At 51.0% G+C, this 18,785-nt stretch overlaps 4 protein-coding genes across 52 annotated transcripts in view; 3 read left to right on the top strand and 1 right to left on the bottom strand.

Annotated features, from left to right (window-relative positions):
- The window catches only part of LOC144577399 (uncharacterized), an 18,802-nt gene extending 13,753 nt beyond the window's left edge, over positions 1-5,049 (bottom strand). For 27 of the 49 annotated variants that reach the window (XR_013521174.1, XR_013521184.1, XR_013521187.1 and 24 more), the window contains exons 1-2: positions 4,637-5,049; positions 3,049-3,378 (exon numbers count right to left, since the gene is read on the bottom strand). The gene's annotated coding sequence lies outside the window, so the exon portion shown is untranslated. The remainder of the gene's footprint in view (positions 1-3,048; positions 3,379-4,636) is intronic. The other 22 variants (XR_013521194.1, XR_013521176.1, XR_013521193.1 and 19 more) reach the window with 3 other exon arrangements.
- LOC144577233 (uncharacterized) lies at positions 4,137-10,401 on the top strand. Its single transcript, XM_078333177.1, has 4 exons — positions 4,137-4,143; positions 4,218-4,309; positions 4,421-4,619; positions 7,573-10,401. Exons 1-4 carry the CDS (start codon positions 4,137-4,139, stop codon positions 8,064-8,066), a joined length of 792 nt encoding a protein of 263 aa, XP_078189303.1. The 3' UTR covers positions 8,067-10,401.
- Positions 10,230-18,654, top strand: LOC144577398 (golgin subfamily A member 6B-like). Its single transcript, XM_078334850.1, has 12 exons — positions 10,230-10,494; positions 11,092-11,151; positions 11,334-11,411; positions 12,356-12,442; positions 12,550-12,655; positions 12,859-12,945; positions 13,319-13,452; positions 15,334-15,551; positions 15,635-15,737; positions 15,818-15,918; positions 16,017-16,143; positions 16,230-18,654. The coding sequence occupies exons 9-12, from the start codon at positions 15,644-15,646 to the stop codon at positions 16,427-16,429; spliced, it is 522 nt and encodes a 173-aa protein (XP_078190976.1). The 5' UTR covers positions 10,230-10,494; positions 11,092-11,151; positions 11,334-11,411; positions 12,356-12,442; positions 12,550-12,655; positions 12,859-12,945; positions 13,319-13,452; positions 15,334-15,551; positions 15,635-15,643; the 3' UTR covers positions 16,430-18,654.
- On the top strand, positions 17,536-18,785 carry LOC100407951 (putative G-protein coupled receptor 160). The gene has a single exon (XM_054239910.2). The coding sequence runs from the start codon at positions 17,916-17,918 to the stop codon at positions 18,663-18,665; it is 750 nt and encodes a 249-aa protein (XP_054095885.1). The 5' UTR covers positions 17,536-17,915; the 3' UTR covers positions 18,666-18,785.

The following is an 18,785-nucleotide window of genomic DNA, read 5'->3' as shown; positions in this document are numbered from 1 at the left end:
TCCTGTGTTCCCTGGCAGGCTTTGTGAGGGGGCCTGTCACCTACCCCTCTGGCTTCCCTAAGGCACAGCTCAAACCTTCCCTGCCACTGAGAACCTTTTCCTGAAGAGTCTTTTTCCAAACCCCACTCGCAGGCCCCCCTCCTTTCAGAGCTTTTGGTGGGAGTACAAGAATCGAGTCACTGCCACCAGCTGGGAGGAATTGTCCCTACGGTTGGGTCTCTGGTTGGCATGTGAGGATCTAGACCAGGACCTAGATGCCTGTAACCTGAAGGGCAAGGGCCTTGGCTGCCCGGGCTTCACACTGGGAATGCTCCTTTCCCTGCCTTACCTACTTTGAGTCCAAAGGTAGTAATGCCGACATTCCCTCATGAGTCGGGGAAAGACTGAGACTATCGTAGGGTTGCCTGGCCCAGAGTCACCATAGCCAGGCAGAGCTCAGATCCTGGCCCTGTTCAAGGCTTTCCCAAAGTCCTTCTAGCTCTGGTACCTGGGTTCTTCCTCACCCAACTGCAGCTCCTCTGACCCTTCTACCAGGTGACAGAGAACTTGGCCAGCTGTGACTTATAGAAAATTTCACTTTCCTTCTGGTGAAGGATGAGAACCAGCTTAGGGCGGGAGGGAAGAGGGGTCTGGGGGCCCTCCCAGCCCTGCCTCTGGCGTTTGAAGGATAGTGACTGGGCAGCAGCATGGTTTGGGCTGGACAAGGTGGCCCCTAGGTGTATAGACTGGCCTCAGACAGCTGCTGCCATGTCACCTCCTCCTCTGCACATCCTGACCTGGCATCTCACCTAGTTAAAGGTCCACAGGCCTCCTGCCCCCGGGCATTTCCCCCACGCCCTGCCCAGGCACAGCTGTCCTTGTCCTGGGCTCATCTTCAGAGATTCTTGTCCAACACACAGCTTTGCTGGATGTCACAGGCTGGGCCGGGCCCCCTGCCCTGCACTGACATCTGTTTGTGACTCTCAACTAGACTGAGCTGCAGCTTCAGGGTCAGGACAGGCTCTGACCTAATTGATATGACCCAGGACAAGGAGGTTTCTTGATGATGTCACGTCTGCTTAAGTTCTTGGCCTGTATGGTCTCTTTGGGGCACGATGCCCCTCTGTGCCATGCTTAGGTGCCCACATGTGGCCACAAGTGCCTTTCCTTCCACCATCCCTCCTTTAGGCTGGTGTCCAGGCACCTGTGGCTCCAGGCAGAAGCGTGAGTGCAGAGCCAGGCCTGGGCGGATGTTCTGCAGGTGCTGCAGGAGCTGCCAGCCTTGGCCACGCAGCCCACGGCCGGCCGGCCATTCCTCTTCACTGTGGCTGGCCCCCAGTCCACCATGCTTCCAGGGCAAGGCCTGGAACCAAACTGACTTTTGTCTGCCCCTGGTTTCCCTCGTGCCTGCCAGGTTCTTGGCTGAGCATGATGGTCTTGCCCATTTCCTTGATTACCCACAATAAGGTTTATAGAGCATCTTGGGAAGAGCACATCGGTCTACCAGGTTCTCACCAGAGACAGGACTGCCTTGGGCCTGTTGGGACCCAGATTCAGTGGCTTCCATGTACGCAATGGGCTGATAGGCAGCTGTCACTTCTCTGCTTGGGGGAGGCAGGAGAGGAAGGTCAGGCAGGAGATCTGCTTGGCGCCCACCTGTGCCTGTCTCACCTGGCTGCAGGTGCATCGGAGGCCGAACCCCTTTCTTGATCTGCAGGTGCATCGGAGGCTGAACCCCTTTCTTGATCTGCAGGTGTGGATTTCAGTTTTCCAATGGGTGTCAGGGTGCGCTCCAGTGCTCTCCTGGCCCTAGGGAACCCTAGGCTCCATGAGGCCTCAGCCTAGGCAGGATTGTTTCCCACACTGTCATCTCCCTCTTCAAACATAGGGCTGCATGCTTTGGTACATTTAAAGGTTGAAAAGCAAAAGCCAGTGCCTCCTCTCTCCCGGAGTGGGTGGCCCCTCCCCTCTCTCGAGTGGGCGGGGACAGGAGTTGCAGGGGCAGCTTTCCTTGGGATGCCACAGGTCTCTGGAGCTGCCTGGCCACGCCTCCTTTCCCTTTCATCTTTCTCATGACCAATGGGATTGGAGCGTGAAGGCCACGCCTCCATTCTACATTCTAGTGTGGCTCTGGTTACGCCTCCTCTGGTTCAGACACACAGCTGCCTGGTAAAGGAGTGGAGCTGCTTACCACTGCTCCCTTAAATTGTGCTGATGTGGCCCCAACCCCACCTCCCTCCCCCACCCACCATGGCGATGTCAGAAGAAGTTTGCAAGATGAAATTAGCCTCGGCTAGGAAAATGGTAACATGCACACAGATCCCCTCCGATGGCAAGACCGCTGCCAGAGTCCATAACCCTTCTGGGACACACCAGACTGGGTGGGCCCCCAAACCCAGTGCCTCTGGGCTCCCCCTACCGACGTCTTTTCAGTGAGTCCCACCCCTTCAGCAAGGAGCCCAGCCCCTGCGCTTGCCAATCACCCCAGGGTGACTTTGGATGTGTAACTCCTGAGGCTCCCCGCTCCCTACTTGGACCTCACCTTTTCCTGCCCCAAGCCTGACTTCCCTGGTCTCTGTGGGTTCATGTCTCTAAGGACCTGGGTCTCCCAGTCCCCACCCTCATCAGTCATTTCTGGGTGACTTTGGGCTGGTGACTCCTGGGAATCCCTGCTGCAGACTCTGCCCTCCCCTCCTGCTCCCCCAGGGCGACCTCCCTGTGCTCTTTGGGATGGCATCTCCAAGGACCTGGGTCCCAGCCCTGCATCCCCCTCCCCCATCAGGGAGCAGTGACTCAGGCATCTCCTTGATGTGGTCCCCTCCCCCAGGAGGAGTGGAATGTAGTGATGTCACAGCCCCCCTAGAAACTGTCATTAACTGCTACAAGACCAGCCTTTGATATTAGGACCTAGTCCCCTAAGCATTCTCATAGCCTTTCTGGCTCCTCTGGTCCCAGCACAAATTTCCAGCTGGTTGGGGAATGCGGACTATGGGACCTAGGAGCAAGAGGTTTCAGGCTGCCCCACTTTTTTTAACATAGACATTGACAGTGTGAAAAGCCTACACTTACCTTGTGACCTCAAAACGTTGACAGTGTTTCTGGGTGCAATGGGAGAATGGGTTTGGTTTGGTTTTCTCTCAGGCTTCTACTCTCCAGAGAGACTTTTATATTTCTTTCTGAGTTCTCCATCTCATCTTCAAATTCTCCATGGTTCTGGGACCAGACTGCCCTTCAGTCAGTGGGCTCTGGAGTGAGATCTGCTCATCTTATGTGGAACAGATCTTGGGAAATTGAAATTGACAGCTTGAATCTTCCTCATAGCATCTCAACTGAGGCTACTTTGAATGCCATGGGATAAACATGGGACATCTTTCTGAAGCATCAGTTTCCCCTGAGTCTCTTGAGAGAGCAAAAGCATTAATGTACTTAGGGATGACAGTCACATAGGTTTCTAAGAGTATACCAGACTTCTCTCTGAAAGAAGACTTGGGTTGTCCTCTTTCTGATGAATTCCCAGATTTAACAGAAAGGCTGCCTTCTGCCATGAGGACACATTGATATAAAAGTGTGAGAGGTACTGGTGCTCTTCTTAACACTAACAGACATGTGCGGCTGTATGACTCTAAACCACACGGCGTACAGTTCCTGCCTACTTCATGTTGACTTTTCTACCTCTGCCTGTGGTTTTGGTCTCTGGCAGTTGCTGATTCGTGGCAAAACCCCGGAGCTTGGAGTCAGAAGAATGTGTTTAAGTTCTAGTATTACTTTATCTTTCTCTTTTCTTTCTTTTTTTTTTTTTTTTTGCCATGATATCAATCCCTCTCAGTCACTAAGTGATTGTGACAACACTGTATAAAGTTGTCGGTGGCATTAAGTCAGATGGAGTATAAGAGTATTTTGTAAAAACTGTAAAGTAGGTTGTGACTGTAGGGGTTTGCAGTTCTCATGAGTGTTACTGCTCTTTTTTCCCACAGTTAAAAGAATTTCAACAAAGAAACAGCCCTACTGCTCCATCACTAGCGAGAAGAAGAAAGAAAAGAAACAACCATCGCTGTGAGACAACCACTTCTGATGGTTGCTGTTAGGACCGGCCTTCCCTTCCCCCTACCACAGTCAACTAGAAAAACCCCAACGACAGTGGCAAAGTACTACCATTAATGTTTAGCTAGGTTGCAAGACCCCATCCCCCCCTTCCCTTTTCGCGGCAGGCCTCTAAACCCTCCTTTGTTAGGAGATAGCCAATAAGCCGCAAGAAACTCCGCCTGAGAAAGAGCACGTCCCCTCTCTTGCTCAACGGCAGTGGAAGATTACTGCAGCCTCTTCTACCACAGTATAAAAAGCCTGTCTCCCATTGTCTGCACGCGGCCGATCCACTCTCTACCCCGGGTGTTCGGTCCGCCCGGAGCCCCCCCAATAAAGCCTGAACGCCTAATTTGCCTAGTCTACTCATTTCGGCCGTTCCTGGGGGAACACGAGCAGTAGGGGGTGGTCGGACTTATCGGACAAGTGGTGCCGTAACCGGGAAGAGGGTCGGTTGACCCGCCCTAGGCCTCTGAGGCCGGGCGACGGTCCCCCCTCTCGCCCCTGTCTGCCCATCCACCCCCCCCCCATCGGGTCGCCATCGCAAGACTCCAGAGAAGGTAAGACTTTTACTTACCTTCTACCCCTTCTTCTACATAAGGCTAAGGCAACCAGCTTCCCGGCGCCAGTCCACACAGACTCCTCGCCCTAGACTCGGCCGAGCCGAGGCAGTCCTCCATCCGACTCTTGGAGTCTTCCGAAGAAGGGAGTAGCCAGACGGGGACGCCTCTCTGACTGCTCACTTCACTAACCTAACCCTAAAGGGAACGCAAGGAGAAGGGACGCCTCCTCCTTGCCTTTTCCCTCCCTGGCGCCGGCTAGCTTTGCAAGCCATGGGGAACTCGGAGTCTAAAATAGACCCTAACACCCCCTTGGGGTGCCTGCTCCGAAATTTCTCAAAGTTAGGCTATTCTCAGACCCTGCGGAGAAAGAAATTAACATTTCTCTCTCAGGTCGCATGGCCCCAATATAATCTTAACAACCAGTCTCATTGGCCACCGACTGGTACTTTCGATTTCAACGTATTACGGGACCTCGATAACTTTTGCCGCCGTACGGGGAAGAACACTGAAGTCCCTTATGTCCAGGCTTTTTGGGACCTCCGCTCCCGTCCCGATCTCTGCTCCTCCTGCTCCACCCACCAGATCCTTCTAGCCCGAACCCCCCAAAAAGTTTCCACCGCAACCGCTGGCCCACCGCCTTATTCACCTCCGGACAAACTCCCCGAACACCTTTCTCCACCCGCTAATCCTGGCAGTCCCCCTCCACCTTCCTCCCCAGATGCCCCCAAGCCCTCCGCCCTAGAAACACCTCCCCCCATGACTTCCCCCGTATCTGCCCACACCAGATCTCATAACTCATCAGTAATAGCACCCCTCAGGGAAGTTGCAGGGACCAAAGGTTTAGTAAGGGTCCATGTCCCCTTTTCACTCCAAGACCTGTCCCAAATCGAGAAACGTTTAGGATCCTTCTCAGCCGACCCGTCCACCTATATTAAAGAATTTCAATTTCTCACCCAGGCATACAGCCTCACATGGCATGACATTCGGGTAGTTTGCATCTCCACCCTCACAGCTGAAGAACACGAGCGCATTCTCGCTGCTGCTCGGCATCAGGCAGATAAAGACCATATTATAGATAACCAGGTGCCCCTTGGAGCTGAAGCTATTCCTAACAAGGATCCCCAGTGGGATTATCAGGCAGGCCCAGGGTCCGACATACCCCACAGAGACCGCATGGTCCAATACCTCCTCAAAGGCATGGATATAGTGTCCAACAAAGTAGTAAACTATGACAAATTAAGAGAAATCACCCAATTACCAGATGAAAACCCTGCCCTCTTTCTAACTCGCTTGCAAGAAGCATTAGTCCGCTACGCCCGCCTTGACCCAGACTCACAAAACGGAGCCACCGTCCTAGCATCACGCTTCATCTCCCAATCAGCCCCTGACATTCGGAAAAAACTAAAAAAAAAAAAAGCAGAAGACGGCCCTGAAATCCCTATACAGGACTTGGTAAAAATGGCTTTTAAAGTCTTTAATGCCAGGGAAGACGCAGCCGAGGCAGCCCGCCAAGCGCGTATGAAACAAAAGGTCACTCTACAGACCCAAGCCCTAGTAGCAGCCCTTCGGCTGGCAGAAAATAACAAGGGTAAAGCAAATACCCGCACCCCTCCCGGAGCGTGTTTCAAATGTGGGAAAGAGGGCCACTGGTCCAAAGCCTGCCCCCAGCCTCGTCCTCCTACAAAGCCCTGCCCAATCTGCCAGCTCATGGGACACTGGAAATCCGATTGTCCAAGCTCCCCCAGGGCCTCAGTTCCTCCAAACTGACGCACTGGGGAGCAGCAAGGCCACGTTTCCGAAAACCAGGCCCCTGCCCATGCCAGTCAGGAGTCAGGTACTCGGGAAAACCTATTCCCAGAGCTACTAGGGTTTATGGACGATTATCGGTGCACTGGCTTCCCAACTCCGGTTACCCTTGCCAAGCCCAGTGTTAAGCTCAGGTAGCGGGTAAGAGTGTCTCTTTTCTATTAAACACGGGGGGCTGCCTACTCCGTACTTCCCTCATATTCAGGCAAAACCACTCCTTTCCAAGTCTCTGTCATGGGCATTGATGGGTCCCCCTCCACTCCTCACCAAACTCCTCCCTTAACCTGTCTGCTTGGCCCTTCCATTTTTACCCACTCCTTTCTAGTCATTCCCTCTTGCCCTATACCTCTCCTAGAACGAGATATCCTAGTAAAACTGCAAGCTACCATTACTTTTCCACACACAGAAACTTTCCTCTTACCCCTCATCGCCAGCTCACCTTCCCCCGCTCCTCCGGCCGAACTCCTCTCCGATGTAAATCCCGAAGTATGGGATACTGATACCCCCACTGTAACCTTGCACCACCAACCCATACTCATACTCCTGAAAGACCCCACAGCCTTCCCTTCTCGCCCTCAGTTTCCTATTTCCAAAATTCACCGCCTCGGCCTCCTCCCTATCATAAATAAGCTGAAGGCTCAAGGACTACTCATTCCTGCAAACTCCCCCTGCAACACTCCCATTCTGCCTGTGAAAAAAACCCTCAGGTCAGTACCGCCTGGTCCAAGACCTCCGCCTTATCAATGCAGCAGTCATTCCCGTTCATCCAGTAGTGCCTAACCCCTACACAATCCTTTCCCACATTCCCCCTACAACCACCCACTTCTCAGTTCTAGACCTCAAAGATGCCTTCTTCACCATTCCCCTGCACCCAGATTCCTATTTCCTTTTTGCTTACCAAAAGCCCTGTTTCACTTTCTCACCCCTCTCTTCCATCCTCAGGGCCTCCTTTCCACAATAAAAGAAATCCACTCTAATTGTATAACCTGCACTAAAACCAATAGTCAGGGAGCCTGTCACCCACGTTGTTCGATCCACCAGTTACGCGGCCACCTACCAGCCCAAGATTGGCAAGTTGATTTTACACATATGCCAAAACACAAACAGTTTAAATACCTACTAACCCTGGTTGACACCTTTTCAGGCTGGATCAAAGCTTTCCCCACAGCTTCTGAAACCGCAGGAGTTATAGCCGAGCACCTCGTCCGGGACATCATTCCCCGATTCAGCCTTCCTTCCACCATCCAGTCAGACAACGGACCTGCCTTTGTTTCTAAGATCACCGCTGCAGTTTTCACATCCCTAGGGATCCAGTGGAAACTGCATGCGGCCTACCATCCCCAATCCTCTGGTAAAGTAGAACGGGTCAACGGCCTCATCAAAGAACACCTAACAAAACTTGCCCTCGAACTCCGCCAGTCCTGGGTTACCCTACTTCCTATCGCTTTAACAAGGCTCCGAGCAAGCCCCCAGGGCCCTTCACAACTCAGCCCTTTTGAGCTGCCATACGGATGGCCCTTCTTACTCTCCTCCCCCCTACCACCAGACACCCCCCTTCTACCTACCTACCTGCCCTATTTCACCCTCCTCCGAGCACTTCTCCCAGAACATGCAAATACCGCCCGACTCCTCTTCTGACCAAATACCGAAAGTTTCCCCAGGAGACCTGGTCTTTATAAAGTCACTCTCTCCAAAGCCATTAACTCCCAGGTGGGAAGGCCCATACACAGTTATCCTCACCACCCCCTCAGCAGTAAAAGTCGCCGAAATCTCCTCGTGGGTATACCTAACCAGAGTAAAAAGAGCACGTCATGTGCCTCCCAAACCCTCCTGGAATGTTACCTCTACTGGTCCTCTATCTCTTAAGCTTACCAGAACCCCACAACACCTCCAGTAACCCTCTTATATGGAGATTCTACCTAACTGAAAATTACACAAAAACCACACACATTTGCAACACCCCTCCCTACAGCCACAACCACCTCCTCGCCACTTTTGACTGCCCTCCTACAGGGTGCAATTCACCCATCTTTCTAAACTTCACCAATTTCAACATAGACCGAGCCTCGTACATCTTCATGGATTATAATCCTGCCTTCTGTTTTCTTTATGATCAGGAAGGCGCCTGCAAAACATCTTCCTACCTAAATTGCATGGGATGTACCTGGTCTAGTTGCACCATACACCCGAGTCTCCCCAACAGAAACCACAGGAACTCCAAACTAAAATACCACCGCACCCCCAACTCCCTCGGCTATCCCTATCTCTCTCTCCAAATCCCTGACCCTTCGAACTCCCGCTGGACCACACTCCAAAAAGCAGCAGTATACGATACAGTCTCCACCGGGTACCCCTCCTCCCACCTCTATATCTGGAAAACCTTAATAGCTCTAGCACCTAACCTTAAAAAAATTCACTCCTCCATTCACACCCAAGAACAAGCGCTAACCCAACAACTTCAGCCATCCTCCCAGCCTTTCTCATGGCTAACCCTCCTTAATGAAGGCCTAAAAATAACTAACCAGCTTGCCAACCGAACGAGTCTACCAAACCTATCTTCATGCCTCATGTGCGCCACCCTAGGACAAACCCCTTTAGTCGCAGTTCCATCTAACACTCACGCCAACTCCTCTATACCGCCTTCCCAGGCTACTCCCATAGCAGATGTAGAAGTCTCTCTACCCCCAAACCAGCAAATACCAGTCTGCTATGGGAACAGCTCCCCCACCTGCAACCGAACTATACCCATAACCACCAATCTCACCACTCCTCATAGAACCTTTTTATGGTGCAACAGAACACTTTTCAAAACCCTCAACTCCTCTACACACTCCCCCAGCCTATGCTTAAGCAGTAACCCTTGTGCCCCGATTAACTATTTAGTCCCCAGCAGAGTTCCAACAACAATTCATACATCATCGTGTACGACAGGCCGCCTTTTTACCTCTAGCAGTAGGTCTCTCTCTCGCCGGATCAGCCCTAGGAGCTGGACTAGGGGGAGGAGCCCTAGCCCACTCCCATCAGGCTCTAGCACATCTAACTTCTCAGTTTCAGGCCGCCATTGACAATTCTGCAGAATCTTTAGCCTCTCTCCAAAGACAGATCACCTCAGTGGCACAGGTCGCCCCACAAAATCGTCGGGCATTAGACCGCTCGGCGGTGAGGAACCTGCATCTTCCTACAAGAAGAATGCTGCTACTACATCAATGAATCCGGCCTAGTAGAAACCCGGATTGAAAACCTACAGAAGATCAGCACAGACCTGCGCCGACAAAAGTTCTCAACTGAAGCCACCACTTGGTGGACTTCCTCTATGTACACCCTCTTAACTCCTCTATTAGGCCCAGTTATTGCAATTGGATTAATTTTACTAATTGCTCCTTGTTTCTTACAGTTCCTTCAACGCTGCTTCCAAGAACTAACCCGCACCGCAGTGAACCAGATGCTCCTACAACCCCTCATCCCAGGAGAAGCCGAAACTAACATAACCTAACTCTTTATAACTCCTCCCTACAACGCCCCACACCAGCAGGAAGAAGCTAAGATAGACAACTACGCCCAAATTCCACAATAAAGAGTGAGGAATGTTAGGACCGGCCTTCCCTTCTCCCTACCACAGCCAACTGGAAAAACCCCAACGACAGTGGCAAAGTACTACCATTAATGTTTAGCTAGGTTGCAAGACCCCATCCCCCCCTTCCCTTTTCGCGGCAGGCCTCTAAACCCTCCTTTGTTAGGAGATAGCCGATAAGCCGCAAGAAACTCCGCCTGAGAAAGAGCACGTCCCCTCTCTTGCTCAACGGCAGTGGAAGATTACTGCAGCCTCTTCTACCACAGTATAAAAAGCCTGTCTCCCATTGTTTCTACCACAGTATAAAAAGCCTGTCTCCCATTGTCTGCACGCGGCCGATCTACTCTCTACCCCGGGTGTTCGGTCCGCCCGGAGCCCCCCCAATAAAGCCTGAACGCCTAATTCGCCTAGTCTTCTCATTTCGGCTGTTCCTGGGGGAACACGAGCAGTAGGGGGTGGTCAGACTTATCGGACAGTTGCCAGTCACCACGCCAGGTGAGTCTTGGCTGGCCAGGCTTCTGGGGAAAAGGGGCCCAAGGGGCAGTAGAGGGTAATTATTAAGATTGTGGAAGAACTTCTGGGTCCTGGTTAAGAATTCTGGGTTTGAATCCTGCCTCTCCATCTGCTAGGGATATGATTTAGGGCAAGTTCCTTGAGCTTTTTGGGCCTCTCCTTTTCACATCTGTAAAATAGAGGTGATATTGTCTGACTTCCATTTGTGAAGGTGAAAGGAAATTCATTATTGCTGTTTTTTTGTTAATCCCTAGTACATGGCCTGCTGTAAACACCCAGGACACCCAGGAAATGGTCCTTGCTGTTTGGTTTTCCTCATCCCCAGTCTCAAGGGGAAGCCAGCCCGATGAGAACAGCCATTTGCTGTCAGGCTGTCCCTTTAAGAGTCACTGAGAGGGCCCCAGGGTGGGATGGTGGGAGATAAGAACCATGAGAGGAGCTGGCACAAAGGAGTTATGGGACAAAGGGTCTGAGGGAGGCAGAACAGAAAATGCTGCCAGCTGATGGGAAGAAAGGAAGTCAGAGGCTTGGACACTGAGGGAGACAGAACACCTCCATGTGCACTCTCATCTCTTGTAGTCAACAGCAGGTATTCACAAGGAGGGCCCTGCGCCATGTGCCACCTTGAAAGATCCAGAGGTAAGAGGCCCTGAGCTGAGGTACGGTGACCCTGCAGGCGAGCCCTCCACCCTCCTCCCACAGCGACGACTGGGTGCCCCTCTGCCAGCCAAGACAGCCCTCACACACCCCAATCCTAATGATTGTTCTCTCTACCTCTCCTCCAATCCTCCTCCCACTCCTCCTCTCCGCATGCGCCTCAGAGCGCACACCAACTACAAATAGCCCTGGACTTGAGCTCCATCACAACCAGTGAACTGAATAACACCATTGACTTATTGGTAAGAGTCCAGTGGGGTCCCCTGATTCCATGCTGCCAATCCTAGGCTCCAGTTTCCCCTTGGGGCTGCTGTGGGTGAACTGAAGGGCGCTATGGGGAGCCAGCACTGGACGCAGAGTTTGGAGGCCAAATGCCCGCCCTGCCCTTACCAGGCTATGGCCTTGGCCAAGTCCTAGGTGGGGGACTGGGCACTTGGACTGTGAAGGTACAGAAGACTAGCTTTAGTATGTTACTATTTGTGTAGAGAGAGGAAATGTGTGTGTGTGTGTGTGTGTGTGTGTGTGTATGCACTATGATAATATACATAAAACATGTCTGCAAGGATTTGTAAAAAAACCTCAGGAGAGAGCACAGGTGGCTGGGAGATACTTCCCTTCTGTACCTTCTAAGTTTTGGACTATGTGAATGTATTATCCTTTCAAAAAGTGAGCAAAAGATTCATTTCCCCCTTCCTGTCTGTGCCCCCACACCCAACAGAAAAAAAAATGGACTAAGAGAATCAGATGGACCTGGGTGTTCAAATCCCAGCTCTGTCTAAGTGATCTTAGGCAGCCACCTAACCTCTAATACTCCATGTTTTCCATCTACATAATAGAGGTAATGGTAGTAACTGCCTCACATGGTGGTTGTGAGGTTAAATGGTATTGTTCGCACGCTACCTGGTGACGCGCTCAATAAAGGTCCCAACAGAGGTAGTAATGACAGGAATAACAATAGAATATGATCTGATCTCTCTCAGCCTCTGTTAGCCAGCTGTAATTGTGACCTTCCAACTGTGCCTTTCAACTTTACTGAGTTCTTTTAAAATCCAGACCACGGGATTGGAAGTGACTTGATCTTTACTGACCTAGTTGTGTATTAAGCCGAGCCCTAGCACTTTTAAGGGGCACTGTGTGGAATGGCCCAGGTTCTCCGGATTGAAGCTTCTCACTCTTCACCATCCAGCCCTCGAGCCGCCGTGAAGCAGTCCTTGAGCAGCAGTTACAGCAGTTTCTACAGGAGCGGGAACTGCTAAAAGCACAGGTGGCAGAGGTGAGACTTTGCAGAGGGAGAGATGTGGTAGGAAGATGACCCCAGGTGGCCAGGAGCAGGTGAGGACCAGTGACAGCCCTTCCTAACTTCTGGGTCCATTCTTGCAGGTGACGGAGTGTCTTAAGAAAGCTCAGCTAGAAAGAGACGCATACGCTCAACAACTCAAAACAGAGAGGAGAGAGGACGCGGTGGCAGCACAAAATGCTCCAAATGGTAGGAGAAGTGAGAGCTGATCCTTCAGCCCCCCACCTTAGATAGGTCACTGGATCTTTCTGGGCATCTGTAAAATGAGAATAGTCCAGCCAGGGGTGGTCACAGGACTGGGCTGTGTGGAGCTGGGGGCAGAGGGGGAGATGGTAGCCTGTCGAGCCACCAGCCCCTTTCTCCAGGGCCCTTTTTCCCTTTGCTTTGGGCAGACTGAAATATTCAAAATGGAGAAAAGCCAAGACGCAGTGAAAATCGAGAAGCTGAAGGGGAGCCTTGCCCACTACAAAGCCATCTGGGTAAGATGGGACTGGCATGACCCAGGAGCAGGACTGGCATCAGAGGGCTGTGGGGGTGGCTTAGAGTGCCCCAGGGAGGTGGGTGGCTGGAAGGGCGTTGAAGCAGAGGGAGAGAGGCCTGTGCTGGGAGACGGCAAGTCTTGTCATCTCCATGAGCCTCAGTGTCCCCATCAGAAAGAGGGAGGGTGCCTGTCATCAGCCACCCACAGTGCTCTCTATCTGAAAGTGGCTTGGAAGACTGGCTACCATTTGGGTGTGAGGAATCATTAGAGTGAGGCCAGGTTCGGGGAGCTTGTACAGCTGGAAGAGTGTTTTTGGTTGTTTTTGTTTTTTTGAGAATCCAGAGGCCCTTATTGTCTGCTTTCTTTCTCAGCTGACCCCCCGAAGCACCCAGCAGGGCCCTCTGACTTGGAGAAAAACCTAAAAACCGAAACCAAGTACCTGAGAGATGAGCCGCGGGAACAGCAGAGACGGCAGGAGGCAAAAATGAGGCTCTGGGAGCAGGAGGTGAGGCTGTGAGAGAACAGGAGGAGAGGCTTCTTGAACAGGAGGGGCTCCAGGAGCAGGAGGCGGAGCTGGTTTGTTGCCCACCTGGGGAGGCTGCCCTCCTCCCCAGCCCTCCAGGCCTTTGTTTTCCCACCCGTAAAATGTGAGAGTGTAGACCTCCCGTGAAATGGGCATTCTAAAGGCACCTGTGAGCCAGAACCCTGCTCCGATGGCTGTGGGAGAAATGAGACAATTTTTCTAACCTGTCTCCACCCTTCCTGGTGCCATGGGAGGCAGACACCAAGTTCTTGGCTCTCCAGCTGCAGTGGGTGGCTACTAAATGCTTCTCTCTGTCCAGAAGAACAAGGACAGGAGCGCACCGCACTTGGAGCAGGAAGGAAAGGAGCTGCAGGAGAAGCTTGACGCACAGGACAGTAACCTCTGCCCCATCCAGGAGGTCTGGGAGGCAGGCACTGGCCTCTTGGGAGGGGAGGTGCAAGGCCACAGGCAGCTCCACCCTGGGGGCAGGGGACCCCAGCACCCTCCAGGGCAGTCCTGTGACCATTTCTTGCTTCCTGCCCTCTGACTTTTAGAGGCAGGCAGCCCTGGGCTCCTCCCAGGTCTGGACATCATCATTCCAGCTGGAGGCATGGAGCCCCCCAGTCATAGGGCAAGAGACAGTGGTGTGAGAGGCTGTTTATGCTGGGTGCGGTGGCTCACACCTGTAATCCCAGCACTTTGGGAGGCTGAGGCAGGGCTTTGAGATCAGCCTGGCCAACATGGTGAAACCTCATCTCTACTAAAATTACAATAACAACCACAAAAACAACAAAGCTGGGTGTGGTGGAGCACACCAGTAATCCCAGCTACTCGGGGCTGAGGCATGAGCATCGCTTGAGTCCGGAGGTGGAGGTTGCAGTGAACTGAGTTTGCACCATGACTCTCCAGCCTGGGCCACAGAGTAACACACTGTCTCAAACCAAAACAAACCAAAACAAAACATACCAAAACAAAACATAACAAAACGGAAGTCTCCTTAGATCCAAACTGGATTCTGGGCTTGATTCCACTGGTCACCATTCGACTACTTTGCATCTCTCTTTTTTAAAAAAAAAACAAAAACGGACTTTCGCTCTTGTTACCCAGGCTGGAGTGCAATGGTGCGATCTCGGCTCTCCGCAACCTCTGCCTCCTGGGTTCAGGCAATTCTCCTGCCTCAGCCTCCCGAGTAGCTGGGATTACAGGCACGCGCCACCATGCCCAGCTAATTTTTTGTATTTTTAGTAGAGACGGGGTTTCGCCATGTTGACCAGCATGGTCTCGATCTCTTGACCTCGTGATCCACCCACCTCGGCCTCTCAAAGTGCTGGGATTACAGGCTTGAGCCACCGCACCCAGCCTACTTTGCATCTCTAAGTCTCTGTTTCTTTAACTTCCAAAGGAAGTTAGCATTTTCCTTGTGTGGGTGCTGAGGATTAAATGAGATGATATGTGGAAAGCATTAAGCATGTAGCACACTTGGCAGATGGTGGTTGGCTCCCTCTGCTTTTTCAGCAGTCTGTGGCCTAGAGTTTAAATGGTGGGAAGAAAGATGTGAGATTTGAGGCTGGGGAAGGAGGCATGGGGGTCTAGGCAAGGGAGGCCGTCTCTTAGGCTGGAGCCAGGGGCCAGGAGCCTGGGCAGGCCACCTTCCTCTGTGGTCCCTCCCAGCCCCCCTCATGCTCTTGGTTTCCCCACCTTCTGATTCCTCTGGACCCTCACCCTTCCCGGAGCTGGTGGTCAGACACCTTCGTGACCGACAGGTGCACTCTCTGAGGCCCCAAGGGAAGGGGCTGCACTCCATCTCTCTGCCCCGCCTGTCCTGTGTATGCCTCTACAAGAATGCTTACCTCTTGCCTTCAGGTGCCATTTCTGAATGATGCTGGAGCCGGTGCCCAGGAGGAGTAGGCACGTCTCCGTGAGCAGCTGCAGAAACAACAGGTGTGCTGCCGGCACCAGGCTCACCCAGTGGCCTCGGCCCTGAAGGAGCCAGAGGTAGCAGCCGTGGCCACAGGGACTGGGAGCAAGTGTGGGTGTGGGGAGACACAGCGGGCCCTCAGGGAGCCCTCGACAAGCTGCAGGTGAGTGAGTCCTGGCAGGGTCCAAGAAGGGTGGGGGTGGGGCAGGTCGCTGCTGAGATGTGACCCCATTATTTCGGCTCCAGAGAGACTTCATGGACATTGCTAAGGAGAATGCGGACCTGAAAAAGCAGGTGGAAAAACTAGAACTCAGATTCATTCCGCTCTCTGGAGAGAGAGACATGATAAGTGAGCAGGAGGCCAAGCAGGGCAGTGGGAGCTGCAGGGTGGTGGGAGGGGCCCCAGTGTCTGAGCCTGTCCTCCCACAGGAAAGTCCATCAAACCAAATGACCGTCAGAGGGCAGTGGCCAAGACCCAGCACCAGAAGAACGATGTTAGCGTGCTGTCCCAGGCCGAGGAGGGGATGAAGGTAAGGTGTACAACATCTCTGCAGGGGTGAGGGGGATAAGGGTGGGCATGAGCATGGGTGCTGGCACCGGCGTGGCAGCTGAGCACCCCTATCTCCAGGTGAAGCTGCTGGAGCCACAGGGGCCAGTGATGCAGCTTATGATCAACCACGAGGTCCAGCACCCTGCTAATGAGTCTACTCCAGGGGCCCCAGCCCCCCAGGAGCTTGGTGCTGCTGACAAGGATGGTGAGTAGAGCCCTCAGGCGGGGTGGGCAGGCAGGAGCAGGGGAGGCTGGCGCTGCACTCATATCCCTGCCTCCCTCTCTCCAAAGAACTTTGTGAGGTGATCCTCGCTGACAGCCTGCAGCCTGCAGGAGGGAGGGTACACCACAACTCCACTGCACAGCAGATGGCACATGGCTTTGTGAGCTGCAGGACAGCCAGCAACACCGACCCTTGGGCAGCAGTCCCTCCACGCCATGCTTTTACCGGGCTGTGGGCAAAGGAGCGGGTAAACATCACCGTCGGCTAAGAGCTGGCCAAGAAATTTACAAAAGAACAAAGTTATAAGGTTAGTCTTCTACACGTTTACTTCATTTGAATGTTAGTGCCACTCATGATGATTTGTGTTTCTAATTTATAGTTTATTTGTAGAAAGTTAAAGGAGAGTTGGTCTTCGTGTGGCTTTCACTGATGTTCACTCTGGCATCCTTTAGCATTTTCATTTTTAATTTGATAATCGTAGGTCATTAGCATGCCTATTCAGTTTGTCCTTACGTGGTGGGAGTTCAAACACACAAAGACCCACTATTGGCACAAAACGATTCTTGCTTGTTTGTAATAGGCTGCCATAGTTTTTTATGTTATTGCAGCATGTATATTCATTACAGAATTCAGATGCACTTTCCTCATGTTCTGCTATAATATTCGATTGAATCCTAGGTTACAGCGAGCTCTTAATTAGCTCAATATGTGCTTTGCCCCGATGTGCACACTGTGTATTACTTTGTATGATGCCACTACGAGTACTGACATTTAGAGTTGTTGAAAGGCTGAGAACTGGAAACAGCCTTTCTTCCATGTTCTGTGTATTGCAAATAGGAGTAATAACATTTTGGGGAGCTTTTAAAATCTCACAGAAGAGGAAAGTGGCCTGCTCTGGCAGTCATGTGCAGAATAGAGTAGTTCATTGGTTCCCGTGCCAAGAATGAGTGCTGTGCTGTGGTAGTTCTTTTAGGGTCTTTCTGTGCTCTGGGCTCATGAAGATACTGCATCATGAGCTGCAGCAGCTGTGCTCTTTTTTACGACCTAAAAAGAGATGATTTCTGAGGAATAAAAGGCTCCATCTTTGATGGTGGATGTGGAAAATCTTTCCTAGCTTAGAGCATTTATATCTATAATACATTGTAAAGTCAGAGTTCATGTTACCTGTTTTAATCACCTGACTCCAAGTCTCAGTACACAAAAGGGCACTGGTTGGCATTCTTCTTAATGTATTTAGTAAAGGTCATGAGAAATCCTTTAAGATAAAGTGTCATTTATATATATACATATATAGAGAGAGAGAAAGAAAGAGAGAAATGGAAATTTGTATCTTAGAATGGATAGCCACTAAATATTGATGACTGGACCTGCGCTGCAGGTGCCGGGGCTTCGACCTTGCGGAGCCGGCGGCCATCGATCCTCAGAGCTTACTCACATGGCATTCTGGTATAGCAACATGAAATGCAAGGAACCAAAAGTAACATAATTGAAGGCAGTAAACCAGAAATTAAATAGAAAGATCATCAGTCAAGGAAGACCTACTGGAAAGGTCTTGCTCTGTCACGCAGGCTGTGTTCAGTGGCACAATCAGGGCTCCCTGCAGCCTTGACCTACCAGGCTCAAGCAGTCCTCCCACCTCAGCCTCTCAAGCGGCTGGAACCACCGGTGTGCATCACCATGCCCAGGGCTGGAAAATAAAGGAAGCGGTGTTTTATGTGTATTCCAGCAGGTCTTCTTGAAATTTAACTGAAAATATGACTGCTCTCTCTTCAGAGAACTGCTCTTTTCAGTACCAGTTACATCAAACAAACCAGCCCCTAGATGTTAACTGTCTGCTATTCTTGATCATACTTGGGAAAATATTATTAAATATTCTCACACTAGTAATGAGAAGAAAAAACACCTGTCGAAATTTTATGGAATATTTTTGCATTTCACTAGCATTCGCTGATCTTTTACTTTTGGTAAACATTTCCATTTTATTGTATTTCAGGGACTTCGTACTTTTAAGCATTAGATTTACTAAATACCACATCTGCCTGTTTACTGAAATTATTTCCTTAACTTATGGCTTTTTGCATTATCCAGTTTTCCTGATAGCTTGTATAGATTATTGCCTGAATTTCTCTAAAACAACCAAGCTTTCATTTAAGTGGCAAAAGTTGTTTTATTTCTTTACAGTAGTTTTAATTTGGATTTCAGTCCTTGCTTATGTTTTGGGAGATCCAGCCATCTACCAAAGCCTGAAGCCACAGAATGCTTATTCTCATCACTGTCCTTTCTATGTCAGCATTCAGAGTTACTGGGTATCGTTTTTCATGGTGGTGATTTTATGTGTAGCTTTCATAACCGCTGGGGAAGAAGTAACTACTTTGGTACAGGCTGTTAAGATAACTTCCTATATGAATGAAACTATCTTATATTTTCCTTTTTCATCCCACTCCAGTTATACTGTGGGATATAAAAAAGAATTCTTATCCAAAAAAAAAAATATTGATGACTGAACAGTTAATGTTTTGGGACACTTGGTATAATGCCTTGCACACAGAAAGAGACAACGGATGAGATTATCCTTTTGTATCATTTCACAGTTTTAAAAATTGCTATTGATTACAGTTCACATA

This window comes from Callithrix jacchus, chromosome 8 (assembly GCF_049354715.1).
Source record: "Callithrix jacchus isolate 240 chromosome 8, calJac240_pri, whole genome shotgun sequence".
Taxonomy (NCBI): Eukaryota; Metazoa; Chordata; class Mammalia; order Primates; family Cebidae; genus Callithrix; species Callithrix jacchus.
The sequence above is the reverse complement of the archived record's forward strand: the minus strand, read 5'-3'. Positions and strand labels throughout refer to the sequence as shown.